Genomic DNA, 17,295 nt, shown 5'->3' on the forward strand with positions numbered 1-17,295 from the left:
GACGCCTCTCATTAGCCATCAGATATCTATCACCTGTCTTCACCGATTCCTGCCACTCGGACCACTGAAAATGAAGCCAGCCAGCTTACATAGTAGTGGACCGCACGCTATCGCATGCTGGAACGCACTTCCTGGTTCAACATGCAGTGCTTGTTGTCAATAACTTCCTGTATTTGGAACGCAGAGCCGGCCGCTGAACCGCACTTCCGGGCATGTCACAATACCACATGATGCGGCAGCTGCCGTTCTCGATCATACACAGCAGTAAGGGCTCTGGTTGTCAGCTGGGTCAGATAGGTTGTTTAACCATTTGTTCAACAGACAGCTAACCTTCCATAAGCATGACCCTATATTTAAATGATAACATTGGAAACTATCATAACATTAAAAGTAGCAATTACATAATACACTGCAATATATCCTGTAAGTAATATACTGTAAGGAAGCATGTATCACAAAAATAAGGTGCTGCTGGCAATCCCATATAACAACGGATTCCTGACAGAAATCTGTGACATACAGGCAACGTCAATCATCAAAAGCCTAACAGGTGCTCAACTATTAATTACAAAACGTTTTTCTCTTAAAGAGCATTCTGTAATACGTGTGAATAGAAACAGAAACATAAATTGTCATATTCCACCAAGAAATATTCACTGAGTCCAACAAATGTAAGGCAAGTTATCACTGAAAGCACTACCAATATAGAAAAACAAATATATAGAGAAACAAATATATAGAAAAATATCTTCCATCATAACACATGTTCATGCATAAAAGATAAGACAAAAAATAAATAAATTATCAGCGAGCAGTCCTCACATCTATCTATCTATCTATCCTGAAGAATACATTGAGATTCAATCCTTCGTTAAGTCCATTAGGGGAACACAATTGAATTTATAAATAAATTCACATTCTTTTTGAAGTAATAGCTTGTGTCGGTCGCCACCCCTTTTCAAGGGTTTAATTTGGTATAAGGGCATAAATTTAAAGTACTTTATTGAGTGGCCTGCCTCAAAAAAATGTTTGGCAACCGGTGGTGTGCTGGGTTTAATCTTAAAAAGGGCTTTCTTAATAGATGATCGATGCATTGCCATACGTTCTTTTAGTATCCGTATTGTTTTGCCAACATAAATCATTTGGCATGGACAAACAATCAAATATGCGACAAACTTGGTGTCACACGTCATATAATGTCTCAGTTTATTAGTTATTCCTGTCCTTGAATCAAAAAAGGTATCACCAGTCATAAGATGCTGACAGTTGGCACATCAATTACAACGAAAAGACCCTTGTTTTAATGATAACCATGTGTTTCTGTTAGCTGTTGGGCTTATATCTGAATAAGTCAATTGATCTTTTAAATTGCTACTCCTTTTGTATGCAAATAGCGGTATATTTTGACAATAAGCACTCATAACCGGATCCGATTGTAAAATATGCCAATGACGTAAAATCGATGTTCACAGTTGCCCTGAAGAAATGGAAGAGGTGGTGGGAAAAAATCAACCGATCAATTTCTTTAGTCTTGTTGACATCCTGTAGAAGAGTCTCTCTGTTTAACAATAAACATCTTTCAATGGCTTCTTCAACCTCATGCCTCGAATAACCTCTTTGGATAAAGTCCTCACCCATTTTATGTAATGCCGTCATTGACATGGTTTTATCTGATGTAATTCGAACTACACGTAAAAGTTGGGAATACGAAAGTCCCTTTTTCAAAGGTCTGGGGTGGAAGCTATCCGCTAACAACACTGTATTCTTATTAGTCTTTTTCTTAAAAATAGAAGCCTGACACATATATATATATATATATATATATATTTCAAGAATAATTTTAGATCAATGCGCATCTCTGTAGCATGTAACATGCTTCTTTTAATGTCAAAGTGCCATGACACTTTGACATTAAAAGAAGCATTGAAAAGTCTCCTGAGTGCCTCCTGCTTTTCTATGTATATTGGACGTATGTTCCTAGGGAGGGCACCGGAGCAGCTGATACATCAGCCATGGGAGTGCCGGTTGCATCTTTGGTTTATATATATATATATATATATGTGTGTGTGTGTGTGTGTGTGTGTGTGTATATATATATATATACATACATATATAACACATATCTGGGAACCCCCTCTAAAAATCCTGCATTTGACCCTGTATATGTATATATGTATGTCAAGGGGGGCCCTTCAGATATCATTGTACTGGGCCCCAAGATTTCTGTAGCTGGCCCTGCACCTGGCTCCATAGCAGTGCATGCTAATATGGATGAGATTGTCCATATTGGCCTGCATGCATAAGCGACTTGGCACCAACGATGAACGAGCATCGTTCATCGTTGGTGCCTACACACTGTACGATATGAACAAGTTCTCATTCATTAATGAACGAGAACGTTCATATCGTTAAGGGAAGTCTTTAAGTGTGTAGGGCCCTTAAGTTTGCCTAATACCCCTTTCACACCGCAGCTTGTACCCGGCAATTTGCCGTTTTTACTGGCTTCCTAAACGGTTCGAGCTGCGATGTGAAAGGGTCACCTTCAATTTACCGTTTACAAAATACCGGTATTTTGAAACGGTAAAAAAGCAGGGTCCTACCCGTTTCAGACCCGTTTAATTGTGCAGTGTGAAAGGGTCTGAAACGGTATTTGCAAGCCCCAGAAGGTGATAGGCTGTCTCCATGTGTGATCTCACCAGGCAGAAGCAGGAAATAAACATTTAAAATGACAACCACTGTTTTGTATCGGTGAAACGGGTTCAGTGTGAAAGGTACCAAAACGGTAATGAAATGGTAATATACTGGTTACAACATGCGATGTGAAGGGGGTTTAACTGCTCAGACCCGTTTTAAGAACCGTTTCAAAAGCAGGTTTTGCGATGTGAAAGCAGCATGATGCTAGCAATGGCTCCGCTGATTCCAACCAGCACAATGCTCAGTACCTGACACTTGCGCAGCTTGCAGAAAAAAAACAAGAACAGTTTAAATATCTGTGACTGATGTAGTGGCTCTCTATAACCTACATCTACTGTAAGCTAAGTAATCAGTCAGCAATCTTTGCAAAGGCAAAATAAAAACAGGGTGAAGAGAACTGCAGGATAAAATCTACGTAACTTACATACACAATTTCTTTTCTTTTTTTTTCTTCTGAAAATTACTTATAAAACATAGTATTCTTGTGTGCTCACTTATAGGGCCTAATTCAGATCTGATTGCAGCAGCAAATTTGTTAGCTAATGGGCAAAACCATGGGGGTCATTCCGAGTTGTTCGCTCGCAAGCTGCTTTTAGCAGCATTGCACACGCTAAGCCGCCGCCTACTGGGAGTGAATCTGGGCGTGAATCTTAGCTTATCAAAATTGCGAATGAAAGATTCGCAATATTGCGAAAAGACTTCTCTGTGCAGTTTCTGAGTAGCTCGAGACTTACTCTGCCAGTGCGATCAGTTCAGTGCTTGTCGTTCCTAGTTTGACGTCACAAACACACCCAGCGTTCGCCCAGACACTCCTCCGTTTCTCCAGCCACTCCCGCGTTTTTCCCAGAAACGGTAGCGTTTTTTCACACACACCCATAAAACGGCCAGTTTCCGCCCAGAAACACCCACTTCCTGTCAATCACATTACGAACACCAGAACGAAGAAAAAACCTCGTAATGCCGTGAGTAAAATTCCTAACTACATAGCAAATTTACTTGGCGCAGTCGCACTGCGGACATTGCGCATGTGCAGTAGCGACTAATCGCTCCGTTGCGGGGAAAAAAATAACGAGCGAACAACTCGGAATGACCCCCCATGTGCAGTGCAGATGTAACGTGCAGAGAGAGTTAGAATTGGGTGGGATGTGTTCAAACTGAAATCTAAAGTAAAAACTATAAAAATATATTATAGCATCAACATATGCATAATATCGCTAAAGAGCTTTTGAAACAATGTAATTATTATTAGCTAGAATATTGCTACACAAAAGAAACTGTCATTAAATGGAAAAACATGTCAGTCCATGATAATGTGTTTATCACCAGCTGCCACTAATTAACCAGTTTAACTTCAAGATTTCTTTTATTTCCACTTTGTGGCTAAAATGAAACTTAATGTCCTGCATCAATAAATTCTGGATTCTTTATCCACAAAGCTGGTATATAGGCACCACTTGAACTTCATAAATTATGACTATTGTTCAAATAGAGTTATGAATGCTGCAGCAAAATTCACCCTTGCTCCAATATTTTATTCAGACTGTAGAGCTTTTAGTAGATTTATACATGAACAGACTTAATTTACCGTGCAGGGAAATTCTCCTCTTGTCCACTGACACAAAGATGGTAACGTGTCTAGCAACAAAAGGATATGTTGTCAATTTAGAGAACTGTGTCTCACCTCACTGCAGCCTGGGTGTTGTTAACCTCCCTAAGAGGAGGCAGCCCACAGCCGTGGCGGATAGCCGCTGTATCTTCCCTGCTGCCGCTGTGCAAACGGAGCATGACGTGTCAGTCTATGAGACGCCCAGCCGCGGTGGTATGCCTCGGAAGTTTTTCCTGTTGAAGCCGTCCGGCTTCCCCCTGCCGGAGCCTGTGGACCCGATACGTGGTGTGGTGATGTGCTGCGGTGCCCAGCTACGGTGGCGTGCCGCTGAATTTCCCCTGCTGGAGCCGTCCAACTTCTCCTCACCAGAGCCCAATTAGGCAGATATAGAGCTTTGCAGTAGATAGTAGTATTACTGGTCCTCCAGGCATACGGCAATAAAGTCTGTCACACAGTCCGATTGGGGGATGTTCAAAAGCACTTAGCAGAGTGCCCTTAACGCGTTTCTCCATTGTAGAATTTTAACGGTTTCATCAGAAGGTAGCCGATAAAACCGTTCCCCCTCCTCTGTGGGCGGTGATTACCTGGTCACAGCAGTGCAAAAAATAGCCTGCGTGCGACCAGGTCTGAATTACCCCCATGGTTTTGCCTATTAGCTAACAAATTTGCTGCTGCGATCAGGTCTGAATTAGGCCCATAATGTTTTTTTCTTTTATTTAAAAGGTATATTACCAACAGATGGGATTGCTATAACAAGTGGTGGGAATAATAAGTGCAAAAAAATCCTGCATATTATCGGTCCAACCAGAGTTTCTGAATATGAACTTTCAATGGAAAGGATTCTGCTAGAATGCCATAAAAATGGGATCACAAGTGTTGCCCTGCCAGCCATTGGAACAGGTAAATCCCAGTTTTCAAATCAATATCACTTAGCGGCTCCTTAATACTGCCACTGGGCATGACTCGTGGGAGCCGGTGGGCATGCAGACACTGATGCAACGTCATTGTGGGGTTAACCCCTGCCAACGTGGCCGCAAATGGTACCCTGCCCGCAGGCCGCAAAAGGATGTGCTAGGGGCCGCATGCGGCTCCCGGGCCATGAGTTTGACCCCGCTGCTCTAAGGAATAGTAATTTTTACAGCTGCAGTCAAGATGAAGATAACAGATTTTGTATTTTTGTAGGCATGGCTCATGTTAATCCAGAAAAATCAATTAAGGCAATTTTGAGCAGTATTTTAAGCTGTTTCTCCGAAACATTACTACCAACCCTTGAAACAATCTCTATTATTGTTCTTCAAGAAGACATGTACCAGACGTATCTAAAGGTTTTTCAAGCCAAATGCGCAGAGATACAGGTAAGCCTCTCTAAATATACTGTAGCACACTCTCTAAATTAGCTGACTCCACCTGGAATGTGAGTTTAGGGCTCACACTCTCCAGAAATTCTTTCAGTCCAATTGATGATAATCCTTGATATTCACAAGTAAGTTTCCTATGGTGTCAGTGAATCTATTCTTAATAACACTTCAAGTTCATACAATCGGATGGATTGCACAGGTGCTGCTGATATAGTTTTTGTTAGGGTGGCCAAACATCGGCCATTTTTTCAATCCTGGGTTGAAAAATTATCAATTCCGGGATAACAGGGATTGGTTTCTATTTAACGTGTCCCATCCCCCCTGTCCTGCCCAACACACATAACTGAACCCTAATCTGGACAGGCAGCAGGTGGGCCACTTACTGAGCGGAGGTGAGATGCAGGACAGTGCAGGCGGTGAGTTCCATTGGGCGGCTTGCTGCGCAGTGTGATCTCTGACTTCACTCACTTCGCTGCACAGTGCGGGAGCCGAACAGGGGGAAGCGGGCAGTGTATGAGTCTCCTTGGAATGCTCAATGCTGACCAACATAAAAACAATAAGGTGGTGGTCAATCCCGAAATACCCGGGATCTGAAGCTCCAATACAGGGATTGAATCCCAGCCAATTTTAGGCCGGGATCCCACAGATCCCGGGATTGCCCACCATAGTTTTGTTATAATAGGAAAACATTATTGGCAGATGCCTACGAGTTGATAGATGCATAGTGGATGTGAGCAAGGAGGTTAGTGCACACATTGACTCCAAACCAGAGTAGGTTTTATTGAAGATAACAGGATACAGGTGAAACTGTAGAAGATAAACAGCAGTCAATATGAAAAGGTATCAATCTCTCCCAGGCTAAGTACTGTATAGCCATACAGCACTGTGATGCTCTAATAGCACATTGACATGCTTGGGCATATGCAGAGCCTTATATAGAGCCAAGTTAACAACATGCACCTGCAGTCTAATCAGCATGACCTTTCATGGTGACTCAGACATGTGATGTTATTGTGATTGATGAGTCATGGACAACAACACTCCATTAAGAGACAGCTTGTAGCATTTAACCATTTAACTTCATGCCGACAAACAGTCCTGATAACAATACAGTGATCTAAATAACCCCTTAGGGTCTCTGGGAACAGTGTATGTTTCAAATAACTACTCTGAAGTCAAATTAATTTTAATCCTGAGGATCCCTGGTGTGCAGGTAAGGCCAGGGCATTGGGGATTTTCTCAGTACCCTCTCTTCAACCATCTGACACTTTAGGTGACAGATTTTAAAGTGGGCAGTACTAACTTTCTTAACAGTGAATGGATGTCGTGGGTCATTCCGACCCAATCGCTCGCTGCAGTTTATCAAAACGCAGCGATCAGGACGGAACTGCGCATGCGCCAGTGCCGCAGTGTGCCGGTGCATGCCAGACAGTCGAAGGCCGTCGTTGCCTAGAGTTCACCTCTGAGGCAGAGGCGGTCGCTGGGCGGGAGGGGGCTGGACGGTGGCGTTAAGCTGCCATTTAGGGGGCGCGGTCCGCCAATGCAGACGTGGCCAGAACGTTAAGGGGCGGCCGCAGCGGCTGCATGATGTCACATGCAGCCGCTGTGACCCGTGGCAGCAAAGAGGTGCTCCCGGCCAGCCGCAGAGATGCGCTGGCCGGGAGTAACTCCTGAGATGCAAAAGCATTGGCGCTGTGCACAGCTACGATCAACTCGGAATGACCTCCGTTGTGTGTACATGTACAGATGGCAATGGCTGTAGGCTGAGTGAGTGGAGACTGTATCCTGATGCCTGAGTCCGCTTATAGGTAAATAGCAGTGACATGCAGTGAGGTGAGGCAGGTGAGACAGAGCCTTTCCTGTCATAGTAATATACTGTGGGGATCATTCCGAGTTGATCATAGCTGTGCTAAATTTAGCACAGCTACGATCATGTTCCCAGACATGCGGGGGGACGCCCAGCACAGGGCTAGCCCGCCCCGCATGTCTGTCCAGCCCCCCTCCCCCCGCACAAGTACAAAAGCATCGCACAGCGGCGATGCTTTTGTACTTGTTGAGTAACTCCCAGCTAGAGCAGCTCCTGCGGCTGCCTGGGAGTTACTCGTCGCTGCCTCTGGTCGCAGCGGCTGCACGTCATGTCATGCAGCCACTGCGGCCCGCCCCCGCACGGTCCGGCCACTCCTACGTTGGCCTGATCGTGCCCCCAAAATGGCGGCCAAACGCCGCCGTGCCGCCCCCTCCTGCCCAACGACTACCTCTGCCTGTCAATCAGGCAGAGGCGATCGCTAGGGAACGACGACCTTTGGCCGTCCAGCACGCGTCGGCATACTATGGCGCCGGCGCTTGCACAGTTCTGACCCGATCGCGGCGCTGTGAAAACTGCAGTGAGCGATCGGGTCAGAATGACCCCCTGTATACGCCAGAGTTGTCACTATATAAAATATATGAAAAATATAAAGAATCTATTAGAAATATCTTCTTTGTATTATTGTAATCATTTTTATAGTCGAAACTCTGGAGTAAAAAGTCTATGGCAGGTGAGGCAGTGACACCCCCCAAACCCCCCACCCCCACCTTTTCCACATATCCCTGATCAAAACTCACCAAATTTCCATCAGTATATACTGCTGCACATTTGTATAATGCCCACATGAAGCCTTGGGCTCATGGAGAGTGTGTAAATCTGGCTCTGGTACTAGCCAGTGCCTGCTAAGCCATTTACAGCACCGCACGTCCCTGATAAATAGGTATGCACCAATGCGTGTCGGCTCTACAGGGCCTTTCCTCAGAGTGAGGTATACCTGCCAAAAGTTATGGAGTTGATACATTTAGCCACTATGGGGCGAGTTGTATAGCATTGGTGTGAAAACACCAGCAATGGTACCTCAGGTTGCCCCCTCGTGGCCTGATCTCACCCCAAACTGGCTGATTTTTGCAGCTATATGAGGCTGCAAATAGAAATTAGCAAGCCCAGAGCTACCGTAAGTGCTTCATATAGCGTACTTGGGATGCGGTCCACGACACCCATAGAGGGAGAATAAATGAGTGTGCCGAGCGTAGTGAGCCACTGTGCCCACAGTGTGGCGAACGCAGCGAGCCTGCAAGGGGCTACGTTGCGCTCGCCCCCTGTCGGGATTGTGCCGGTCGGGGTCCCGTCCGGCGGTATCTCATACTGATCCCGCGTACTTACAGGCATGGACTTAAATCAACCCCCAAATGACATCAGACTTAGCCACTGCGGTCCTAGCAGAAAGACACATGGAGGATTGGGCCAGTTCTGTTGAATATAATTCCTCCTGTAAATACACCTCTAGGAATGCAATATTGCAACTACTTGTTTTTCATTTCCCCTGTATTTGTTTCCTCTTTTTGTGTATCTGTTCTTATTGTCCTCCATTCACCCCTATAATGTTGCCACCGATGTCCCCACCCCTCCCTTATTGTTAATGATAATTATCCTTCTCAGTGCGTTTGATCAGTCTTACATATTACTGGATCTCAAATTTTAAATGTTTAACACTCCTATAATGCTATGGTACTGTGCATCACCATCACCATGTCAGTGTCTACTATTGAACAGACTAGTTAAAGAAGAGGCGCTGATGTTACTGATTACTTAGGATTTCCTTTGGTGTTGTTGTTGGATTCACTCAAAGCCAAATCCTTATAATGCATTTGGTGGTCAGAACACAACACACGATTCCAGATCCAAGTGAACCTTTAAGACAGGCATTAAGGTCATAGAAGTTTATATTTGTCTGTCTGGCTTCTGTCTAGCTACGGTACCTATTTGAATCAGAATGCTGTTATGTTACCGGCTGTCGGGATCCCAGCAGTCAGGATCCCGACGCTGGAATCCCGACTGCTTCAAATGCCGACACGCATGATCCCGATATACAGGGTCTATTCTCACTCGTGAGGTTCTATTGTGCTCACCACCCTGTCGGCATTCCGGCGCAGGGATCGCGGAGTCGGTATGCTGACCGCCGGGATCCCTACCACCGGTCGCGCATACCCAACCCCATTCTATTATGCAAATGTAATTATTTAAACATGTATATAATTTGTTTCAGGCAACCCAACAGGAAGAAAAGATATTATCAGCAGTTCAAGGTCAGGGTATTTATGATTCCTTTTCAATAATAAATAATTGTAAAATACAACTTGCTGTGTATATGTAAAGCAACATCAGTGCAGAGTGCAGAGAGAGTTATGCTGGGCATACACTATACAATTATCTCCCATATAATCTGCAAGATCTTGCTGGTTGGAAATAATTCTGGTAATGGATGAGAGCAAATGACAATCAAACATTTGCTCAAAAACACTGAAAAATAGAAAAAAAAACTGTTGTTCAGACAAATTGGTTAAATCCTGGATTTAATCAATTTTGTATAAACAACCGTTTTTGTCCATTTTCCAGTGTTTGGGAGCAAATGGTCAATTGTCATTTGTTCTCATCCATTGCCAGAGTTTCTTTCCAACCAGCGATCTGTCAGATAATTGTATAGTGTATGTCCAGCATTAGATTTGGGTGGGGTTCCGGTGTGTTCAAACTGAAATCTAAATTGCAGTGTAAAAATAAGGCAGCCAGTATTTACCCTGCACAGAAACAATATAGCCCACCCAAATCTAAATCTCTCTGCACATGTTACATCTGCCCCACCTGCAGTGCACATGGTTTTGCCCATTAGAGAACAAATTTGCTGCTATGATCAGGTCTGAATTAGGCCCAAAAACTGTTGTTCATGCAAATTGGTTAAAGCCGTGATTTGTCTGAATTACAGGTTTTGTCCATTTTCCAGTGTTTAGAGCAAATGGTCAATTGTAATTTCCTCTCATCCTCCATTACCAGATTCATTTGCTCTCATCCTCAATTACCAGATTTTCATTCCAACCAGCCAGATCTGGCAGATAATTGTATAGTGTATGCCCAGTTTAAGAGCCAGTGAAAATATCTGAAATGTCACATTTTTTCTTTCTGTAACAGTAAAAATTGATTACCCAAAATCATGGACAGGTATTGTAGAAAGTGAGTTTCAGGAAGTGACTCTGGAGAAAGACTCCCAAGAATACAAAGATGTTAAAAATAAATTCATCAAATCGGCAAGCCCTAGTCCACTAAAAGTGGTTAAGGTAAAAATTCTTGGTTATTAATTAATGTTATCTTAATACTATTATGGGAAGAACTTGTGCACAATGGACTTTATGACAGAGGGGCTGCTGCTGAATTGGCCATATAAGAAAAAAACCACTCAAAATAACTGAAATGTGCGTAAATATGGCGTATAGGTGCCCATACTGTACACCCATACTTTGCACCCATCGCAGGATGCATCCTTAGTGCACTGCTAGCGTATGCATCAGGTTTACAGCAGACATTCTTGCACCCAATTACACATACACCCGACCAGACAGAGCTGGTCCTAACCAATATGATGCCCTAGGCAAGATTTTGTCTGGTGCCCCCTAGCACCACCGCTGGTTCCGCCTCTGACCTTTCACCTCTTTCCCAGCACCACCACCCCTCATCCATAGCAGTCCTTATTTTGGTGTTTGTACCCCCTATATTATAAATAGGAACAGTTCGCACATATGGCGCACAGCCCAAAAAGGGGAGTGTTTTTGCTGGCAAGGGGCATGGCCACACAATAGTAACCCCAATTCTAAATTACACCACACAGTACTGCAACTTTATTCACATTTGATCATGCGATAGTGTCCATAATTTATATTACATCCCACAGTAGTATTACTTTACCTTATAAACGTTACTCCTCACAGTAGAGCCCCTTATTCACATTACATCACACTGAATTGCTCCTTATTCACATTACACCACACCCTATTGCTCTTTATTCACATTAGACAACACAGTAGTGTCCTTTCTATACGCAACGCCACATAGTAGAGCACCTTATACACATAATGCCACACATTAGTAATGCATTTATATACTTAATTCCACACAGTAATGCCCCTTACACATGAGACACATTATTAATGTCCTTATAAACATAATGTGCCTTACACATTATGACAACTTTTATTAATGCCCTTTTACACATAATGTCCCTTACACATATGCCGCACATTATTAATGCCCTTATACACATAATGACACATAGTGCCCCCTACACATTTGCTGAACATTGTTAGTGCCCCTATACACATAATGACACACATACAGTAGTACCCTGTTACACATATGCCGCACATTATTAATGCCCTTATACACATGACACACATAGTGCCCCTTTACACATATGTTGCACATTATTAATGCATTTGTTACATGACACACATAATGCTCCTTATACATATTCCGAACACTACTGCACAACCAACCCACTCACATGCACACAGCACTCACACTGCCACTAACACTGTGACCTCTGCCTCTGCTTGGATACAGATGTGTCCTCATAAATCTTGCCTCAATGCTAATTTCGGGCACCTTTTTTTATGAAAACGCATCTTATTTGCATTGCTATGTGGCTAGGATGCACAAGCAGCTTCTGCTGATTAAAACGATATGCAGCATGCCTATATACTGTGTGAGACTGTGGCTGTATCTGCATATGAAATGCTACACACAGAATATAGGCATGCCGCATATCATTTTAATCAGCAGAAGCTGCTGATGCCCTTAGGCATATCAAATGCCCTAGGCAATTGTCTAGTTTGCCTATGCCTATGGCCGGCTCTGCGACCAGACCATAAGCACATGAAAAATTTTGATAGCAATAAAACAAAATTACTATGAGTTTGGTTTAAGTAATAACACCCAATATACAGCAGGTACTATAAACTTCTTTCTCATGTAGGAATAAAAGTAGCAAGAAATTAGTTTTACTGTATGCCCTTAAATACATCATATAACAAAAATTAAATTTTCAACAGGAAGTTAATCAAACAGAAATAGTCCAAAATTGGGTAAATAAATGTCCAAATGATGCAAGTCCCACTTTGTATCGTATAAAAGAAAGGGGAAAAAATCACATATAGGGCCTTATTATGCTTGACACGCATCGGAGATGCGATCGCATTTTCGCCATTCTTCGGGGCAGTGCATATGCGCCTAGTAATGCGAACATCTGTGCCTGATTGACAGGTAGAGGCATTTGTGGGGTGGTCAGGGACGATGACGCGGCATTGCAGAGGCGTAGTGTCACAAAAGGGGACAGGTTTGGCCCCATGATGTCACACGCAGCCTCTGCGAAGCAAAACATGGCAGTGGTGTACCTGCCTTCGCAGCTAGGCTGCGCAGACAGGGGACTGCCCTTGTTTTGCGGGGTCAGCTATGCGATCGCAATTGAATTGCTGGGCAACCTTGCCCTGTGCTGAGAGGCCCCCAGAATGCAATTCTAGCCACTTGCAGGTTTGCTATATTAGCAAAACTACAACTGAAGCTGAATAGGGCCCAGTGGCGGAACTACCACCAGTGCAAGCAGTGCATTGCACTGGGGCCCACCGCTGTCAAGGGGCCCAAAGCCAGCGGCATGTAATGAGTCAAACTGAATCCTTATATGCCGCCTGCTGCTGTGTGCTGCAGGCCAACGAAGAGGAGAGGAGCAACAGAGCGCAGGGACACAGCCACGGGGAGGAGGAGGGAGAGACTCTCTGGAGCCGCAGCAGCGCAATGTCATTGGTGGCAGCTGTCCCTCTCCTTCCACATATGCTGGCCACCGCTGCTGTGAATGCTGGGATGCGCTTCCCTCATCACAGCGGTTGCGGCCAGCCTATGTGGAAGGAGACGGACAGCTGCAACGGCGCCGCCACCAATTACATTATGCTGCTGCGGCTCCCTCCTCCTCCTCCCTCTTCCTCCTTCTCCCCTGCCCGTGATCTGCCTGACTGCCTGCACCGAGAAGCCTGACTGCCTGAGCCAGCGGAGAGACAGTAAGTATCATCTATTCTGTCTGTCTGTCTGTCTGTCTGGTTATCTATTCTGTCTGCCGTAATGTGTAAAAACTGGGACTGTCTGCCGTAATGTGTAAAAAATGTGTAAAAAATAGCGAGATGAGCGGGTTCGGTTCTCAGAGAACCGAACCAGCCCAAACGTCACCACCGAGCCCGGCTCGGGTTTTCCCGCCTGACTCAGAAACCAGAACGAGGCAAACGTCATCATCCCACTATCAGATTCTCGCAAGGTTTGGATTCCATATAAGTAGCCGCGCGTCGCCGCCATTTTCACTCCGGCATTTGAGAGTGTAGAGAGAGGACGTGTCTCCGTCCTCAGTGTCCTGCATCAGTTCAGTGTTAGTGTCTTGTGCTACATCAGTCCAGTCACAGTGGTTGTGTCCTCTGCGGCCATATGTCCAGTGCTGCTGTATAAGTCCAGTCCAGTGGTGCTGTGTTGTGCTGCATCAGTCCAGTGATGGTGTCTTGTGCTGCATCAGTCCAGTCACAGTGGTGGTGTCCTCTCCTGCCATATGTCCAGTGCTGCTGTATAAGTCCAGTCCATTGCAGTGGTGCTATGTTGTCCTGCATCAGTCCAGTGGTGTTGTCCCTGTGTTGCTGTATATGTCCAGTGGTACCGCCTTATATGTCCAGTGATACTACTACCATATAAATCCAGTGATCCTGCCGTATAATTCCAGTGATCCTGCCGTATAATTCCAATGGTACTGGCGTATAAATCCAGTCCAGTGATAATGCCGAATATGTCCAGTGGTACTGCCGTATAAATCCAGTGATCCTGCTGTATAATTCCAGTGATCCTGCCGTATAATTCCAGTGGTACTGGTGTATAATTCCAGTGGTACTGGCGTATAAGTCCAGTCCAGTGATACTGCCGTATATGTCCAGTTGTACTGCCATATAAATCCAGTGATCCTGCCGTATAATTCCAGTGGTACTGGCGTATAAATCCAGTCCAGTGATACTGCCGTATATGTCCAGTGGTACTGCCATATAAATCCAGTGGTACTGCCGTATAATTCCACTGTTACTGGCGTATGAATCCAGTGATCCTGCCGTATAATTCCAGTGGTACTGGTGTATAATTCCAGTGATCCTGCCGTATAATTCCAGTGGTACTGGCGTATAAATCCAGTGATCCTGCCGTATAATTCCAGTGGTACTGGCGTATAAATCCAGTGATCCTGCCATATAATTCCAGTGATCCTGCCATCAGTCCAGTCACAGTGGCTCTGTCCTCTCCTGCCATATGTCCAGTTCTGCTGTATAAGTCCAGTCCAGTGGTGCTGTGTTGTGCTGCATCAGTTCAGTGGTGGTGTATTGTGCTGCATCAGTCCAGTCACAGTGGTGGTGTCCTCTGCTGCCATATGTCCATATGTCCTCTGCTGCTGTATAAGTCCAGTCCATTGCAGTGGTGCTGTGTTGTCCTGCATCAGTCCTGTGTTGTCCTGCATCAGGTGGTGTCCCTGTGCTGCTGTATATGTCCAGTGGTACTGCCGTAGATGTCGTCCAGTGATACTGCCGTATATGTCCATTGATACTGCCATATATGTCCAGCGGTACTGCCGTATACATCCAGTGATCCTGCCGTATACATCCAGTGATCCTGCCGTATAATTCCAGTGATCCAGCCGTATATGTCCAGTGGTAATGCCGGATAAGTCCAGTGGTACTGCCGGATAATTCCAGTGATCCTGCCGTATAATTCCAGTGGTACTGGTGTATAAATCCAGTGATCCTGCTGTATAATTCCAGTGGTATTGGCGTATATGTCCAGTGATCCTGCCGTATAATTCCAGTGATCCTGCCATATAAATTCAGTGATCCTGCAGTATAATTCCAGTGGTAGTGGCGTATAAATCCAGTCCAGTGATACTGCCGTATATGTCCAGTGGTACTGCCATATAAGTCCAGTGGTACTTAGAGATGAGCGCCTGAAATCAAACCTATAACCTGTTTAATTCGAATCCAACATCCTACTCATTGAGTTATTTGATTCTGCATCAAAACTATAAACACTATATGAAGCTCCTGGTACTTTGTAAAAAAATAATCAGCATTGCAATTGAGCAGATCTATGTAGTGTGCAGCCACAAATCCAATCTCCTGCAGCCACACATTACATAGATCTGCTCAGCCGCAATGCTGATCATTTTTTCACAAAGTACAAGGTAAGCTTCAAGTAGTTACAATTCTCTCGCTTAGAATTATCCACCTTTCTATGCAAGGGCAGATAGCTCAATGGCTTCAAAAAGGGGGGAAGCTGCAAGTGAAAGTAATTAAAACAGATAATTGACAAGTGCCGCCAACAGCGCCCCCTACCCTGCAGCGCTATGTGCGGTGCCCCCTCCGCACACACCTAGTTACGGCCCTGCATATATGTCCAGTGGTACTGCCATATAAGTCCAGTGGTACTGCCACATAATTCCAGCGGTACTGGCGTATAAATCCAGTGATCCTGCCGTATAATTCCAGTGGTACTGGCGTATAAATCCAGTGATCCTGCCGTATAATTCCAGTGATCCTGCCGTATAATTCCAGTGATCCTGCCGTATGATTCCAGTGGTACTGGCGTATAAATCCAGTCCAGTAATACTGCCATATATGTCCAGTGGTACTGCCATATAAGTCCAGTGGTACTTAGAGATGAGCGCCTGAAATTTTTCGGGTTTTGTGTTTTGGTTTTGGGTTCGGTTCCGCGGCCGTGTTTTGGGTTCAAACGCGTTTTGGCAAAACCTCACCGAATTTTTTTTGTCGGATTCGGGTGTGTTTTGGATTCGGGTGTTTTTTTCAAAAAACACTAAAAAACAGCTTAAATCATAGAATTTGGGGGTCATTTTGATCCCAAAGTATTATTAACCTCAAAAACCATAATTTACACTCATTTTCAGTCTATTCTGAATACCTCACACCTCACAATATTATTTTTAGTCCTAAAATTTGCACCGAGGTCGCTGTGTGAGTAAGATAAGCGACCCTAGTGGCCGACACAAACACCGGGCCCATCTAGGAGTGGCACTGCAGTGTCACGCAGGATGTCCCTTCCAAAAAACCCTCCCCAAACAGCACATGACGCAAAGAAAAAAAGAGGCGCAATGAGGTAGCTGTGTGAGTAAGATTAGCGACCCTAGTGGCCGACACAAACACCGGGCCCATCTAGGAGTGGCACTGCAGTGTCACGCAGGATGGCCCTTCCAAAAAACCCTCCCCAAACAGCACATGACGCAAAGAAAAAAAGAGGCGCAATGAGGTAGCTGTGTGAGTAAGATTAGCGACCCTAGTGGCCGACACAAACACCGGGCCCATCTAGGAGTGGCACTGCAGTGTCACGCAGGATGTCCCTTCCAAAAAACCCTCCCCAAACAGCACATGACGCAAAGAAAAAAAGAGGCGCAATGAGGTAGCTGTGTGAGTAAGATTAGCGACCCTAGTGGCCGACACAAACATCGGGCCCATCTAGGAGTGGCACTGCAGTGTCACGCAGGATGTCCCTTCCAAAAAACCCTCCCCAAACAGCACATGACGCAAAGAAAAAAAGAGGCGCAATGAGGTAGCTGACTGTGTGAGTAAGATTAGCGACCCTAGTGGCCGACACAAACACCGGGCCCATCTAGGAGTGGCACTGCAGTGTCACGCAGGATGTCCCTTCCAAAAAACCCTCCCCAATCAGCACATGATGCAAAGAAAAAGAAAAGAAAAAAGAGGTGCAAGATG

At 44.8% G+C, this 17,295-nt stretch overlaps 1 protein-coding gene across 1 annotated transcript in view; it reads left to right on the forward strand.

The window, feature by feature from the left end:
• Nucleotides 1-17,295, forward strand: part of LOC134943465 (protein mono-ADP-ribosyltransferase PARP15-like) — a 175,712-nt gene that overhangs the window by 146,682 nt on the left and 11,735 nt on the right. Inside the window, exons 6-9 of the mRNA XM_063932296.1 lie at nucleotides 5,024-5,200; nucleotides 5,483-5,655; nucleotides 9,732-9,777; nucleotides 10,649-10,794. Of these exons, the coding sequence (XP_063788366.1) occupies nucleotides 5,024-5,200; nucleotides 5,483-5,655; nucleotides 9,732-9,777; nucleotides 10,649-10,794 (542 nt within the window). The remainder of the gene's footprint in view (nucleotides 1-5,023; nucleotides 5,201-5,482; nucleotides 5,656-9,731; nucleotides 9,778-10,648; nucleotides 10,795-17,295) is intronic.

Source organism: Pseudophryne corroboree, chromosome 7, assembly GCF_028390025.1.
Source record: "Pseudophryne corroboree isolate aPseCor3 chromosome 7, aPseCor3.hap2, whole genome shotgun sequence".
NCBI lineage: Eukaryota > Metazoa > Chordata > Amphibia > Anura > Myobatrachidae > Pseudophryne > Pseudophryne corroboree.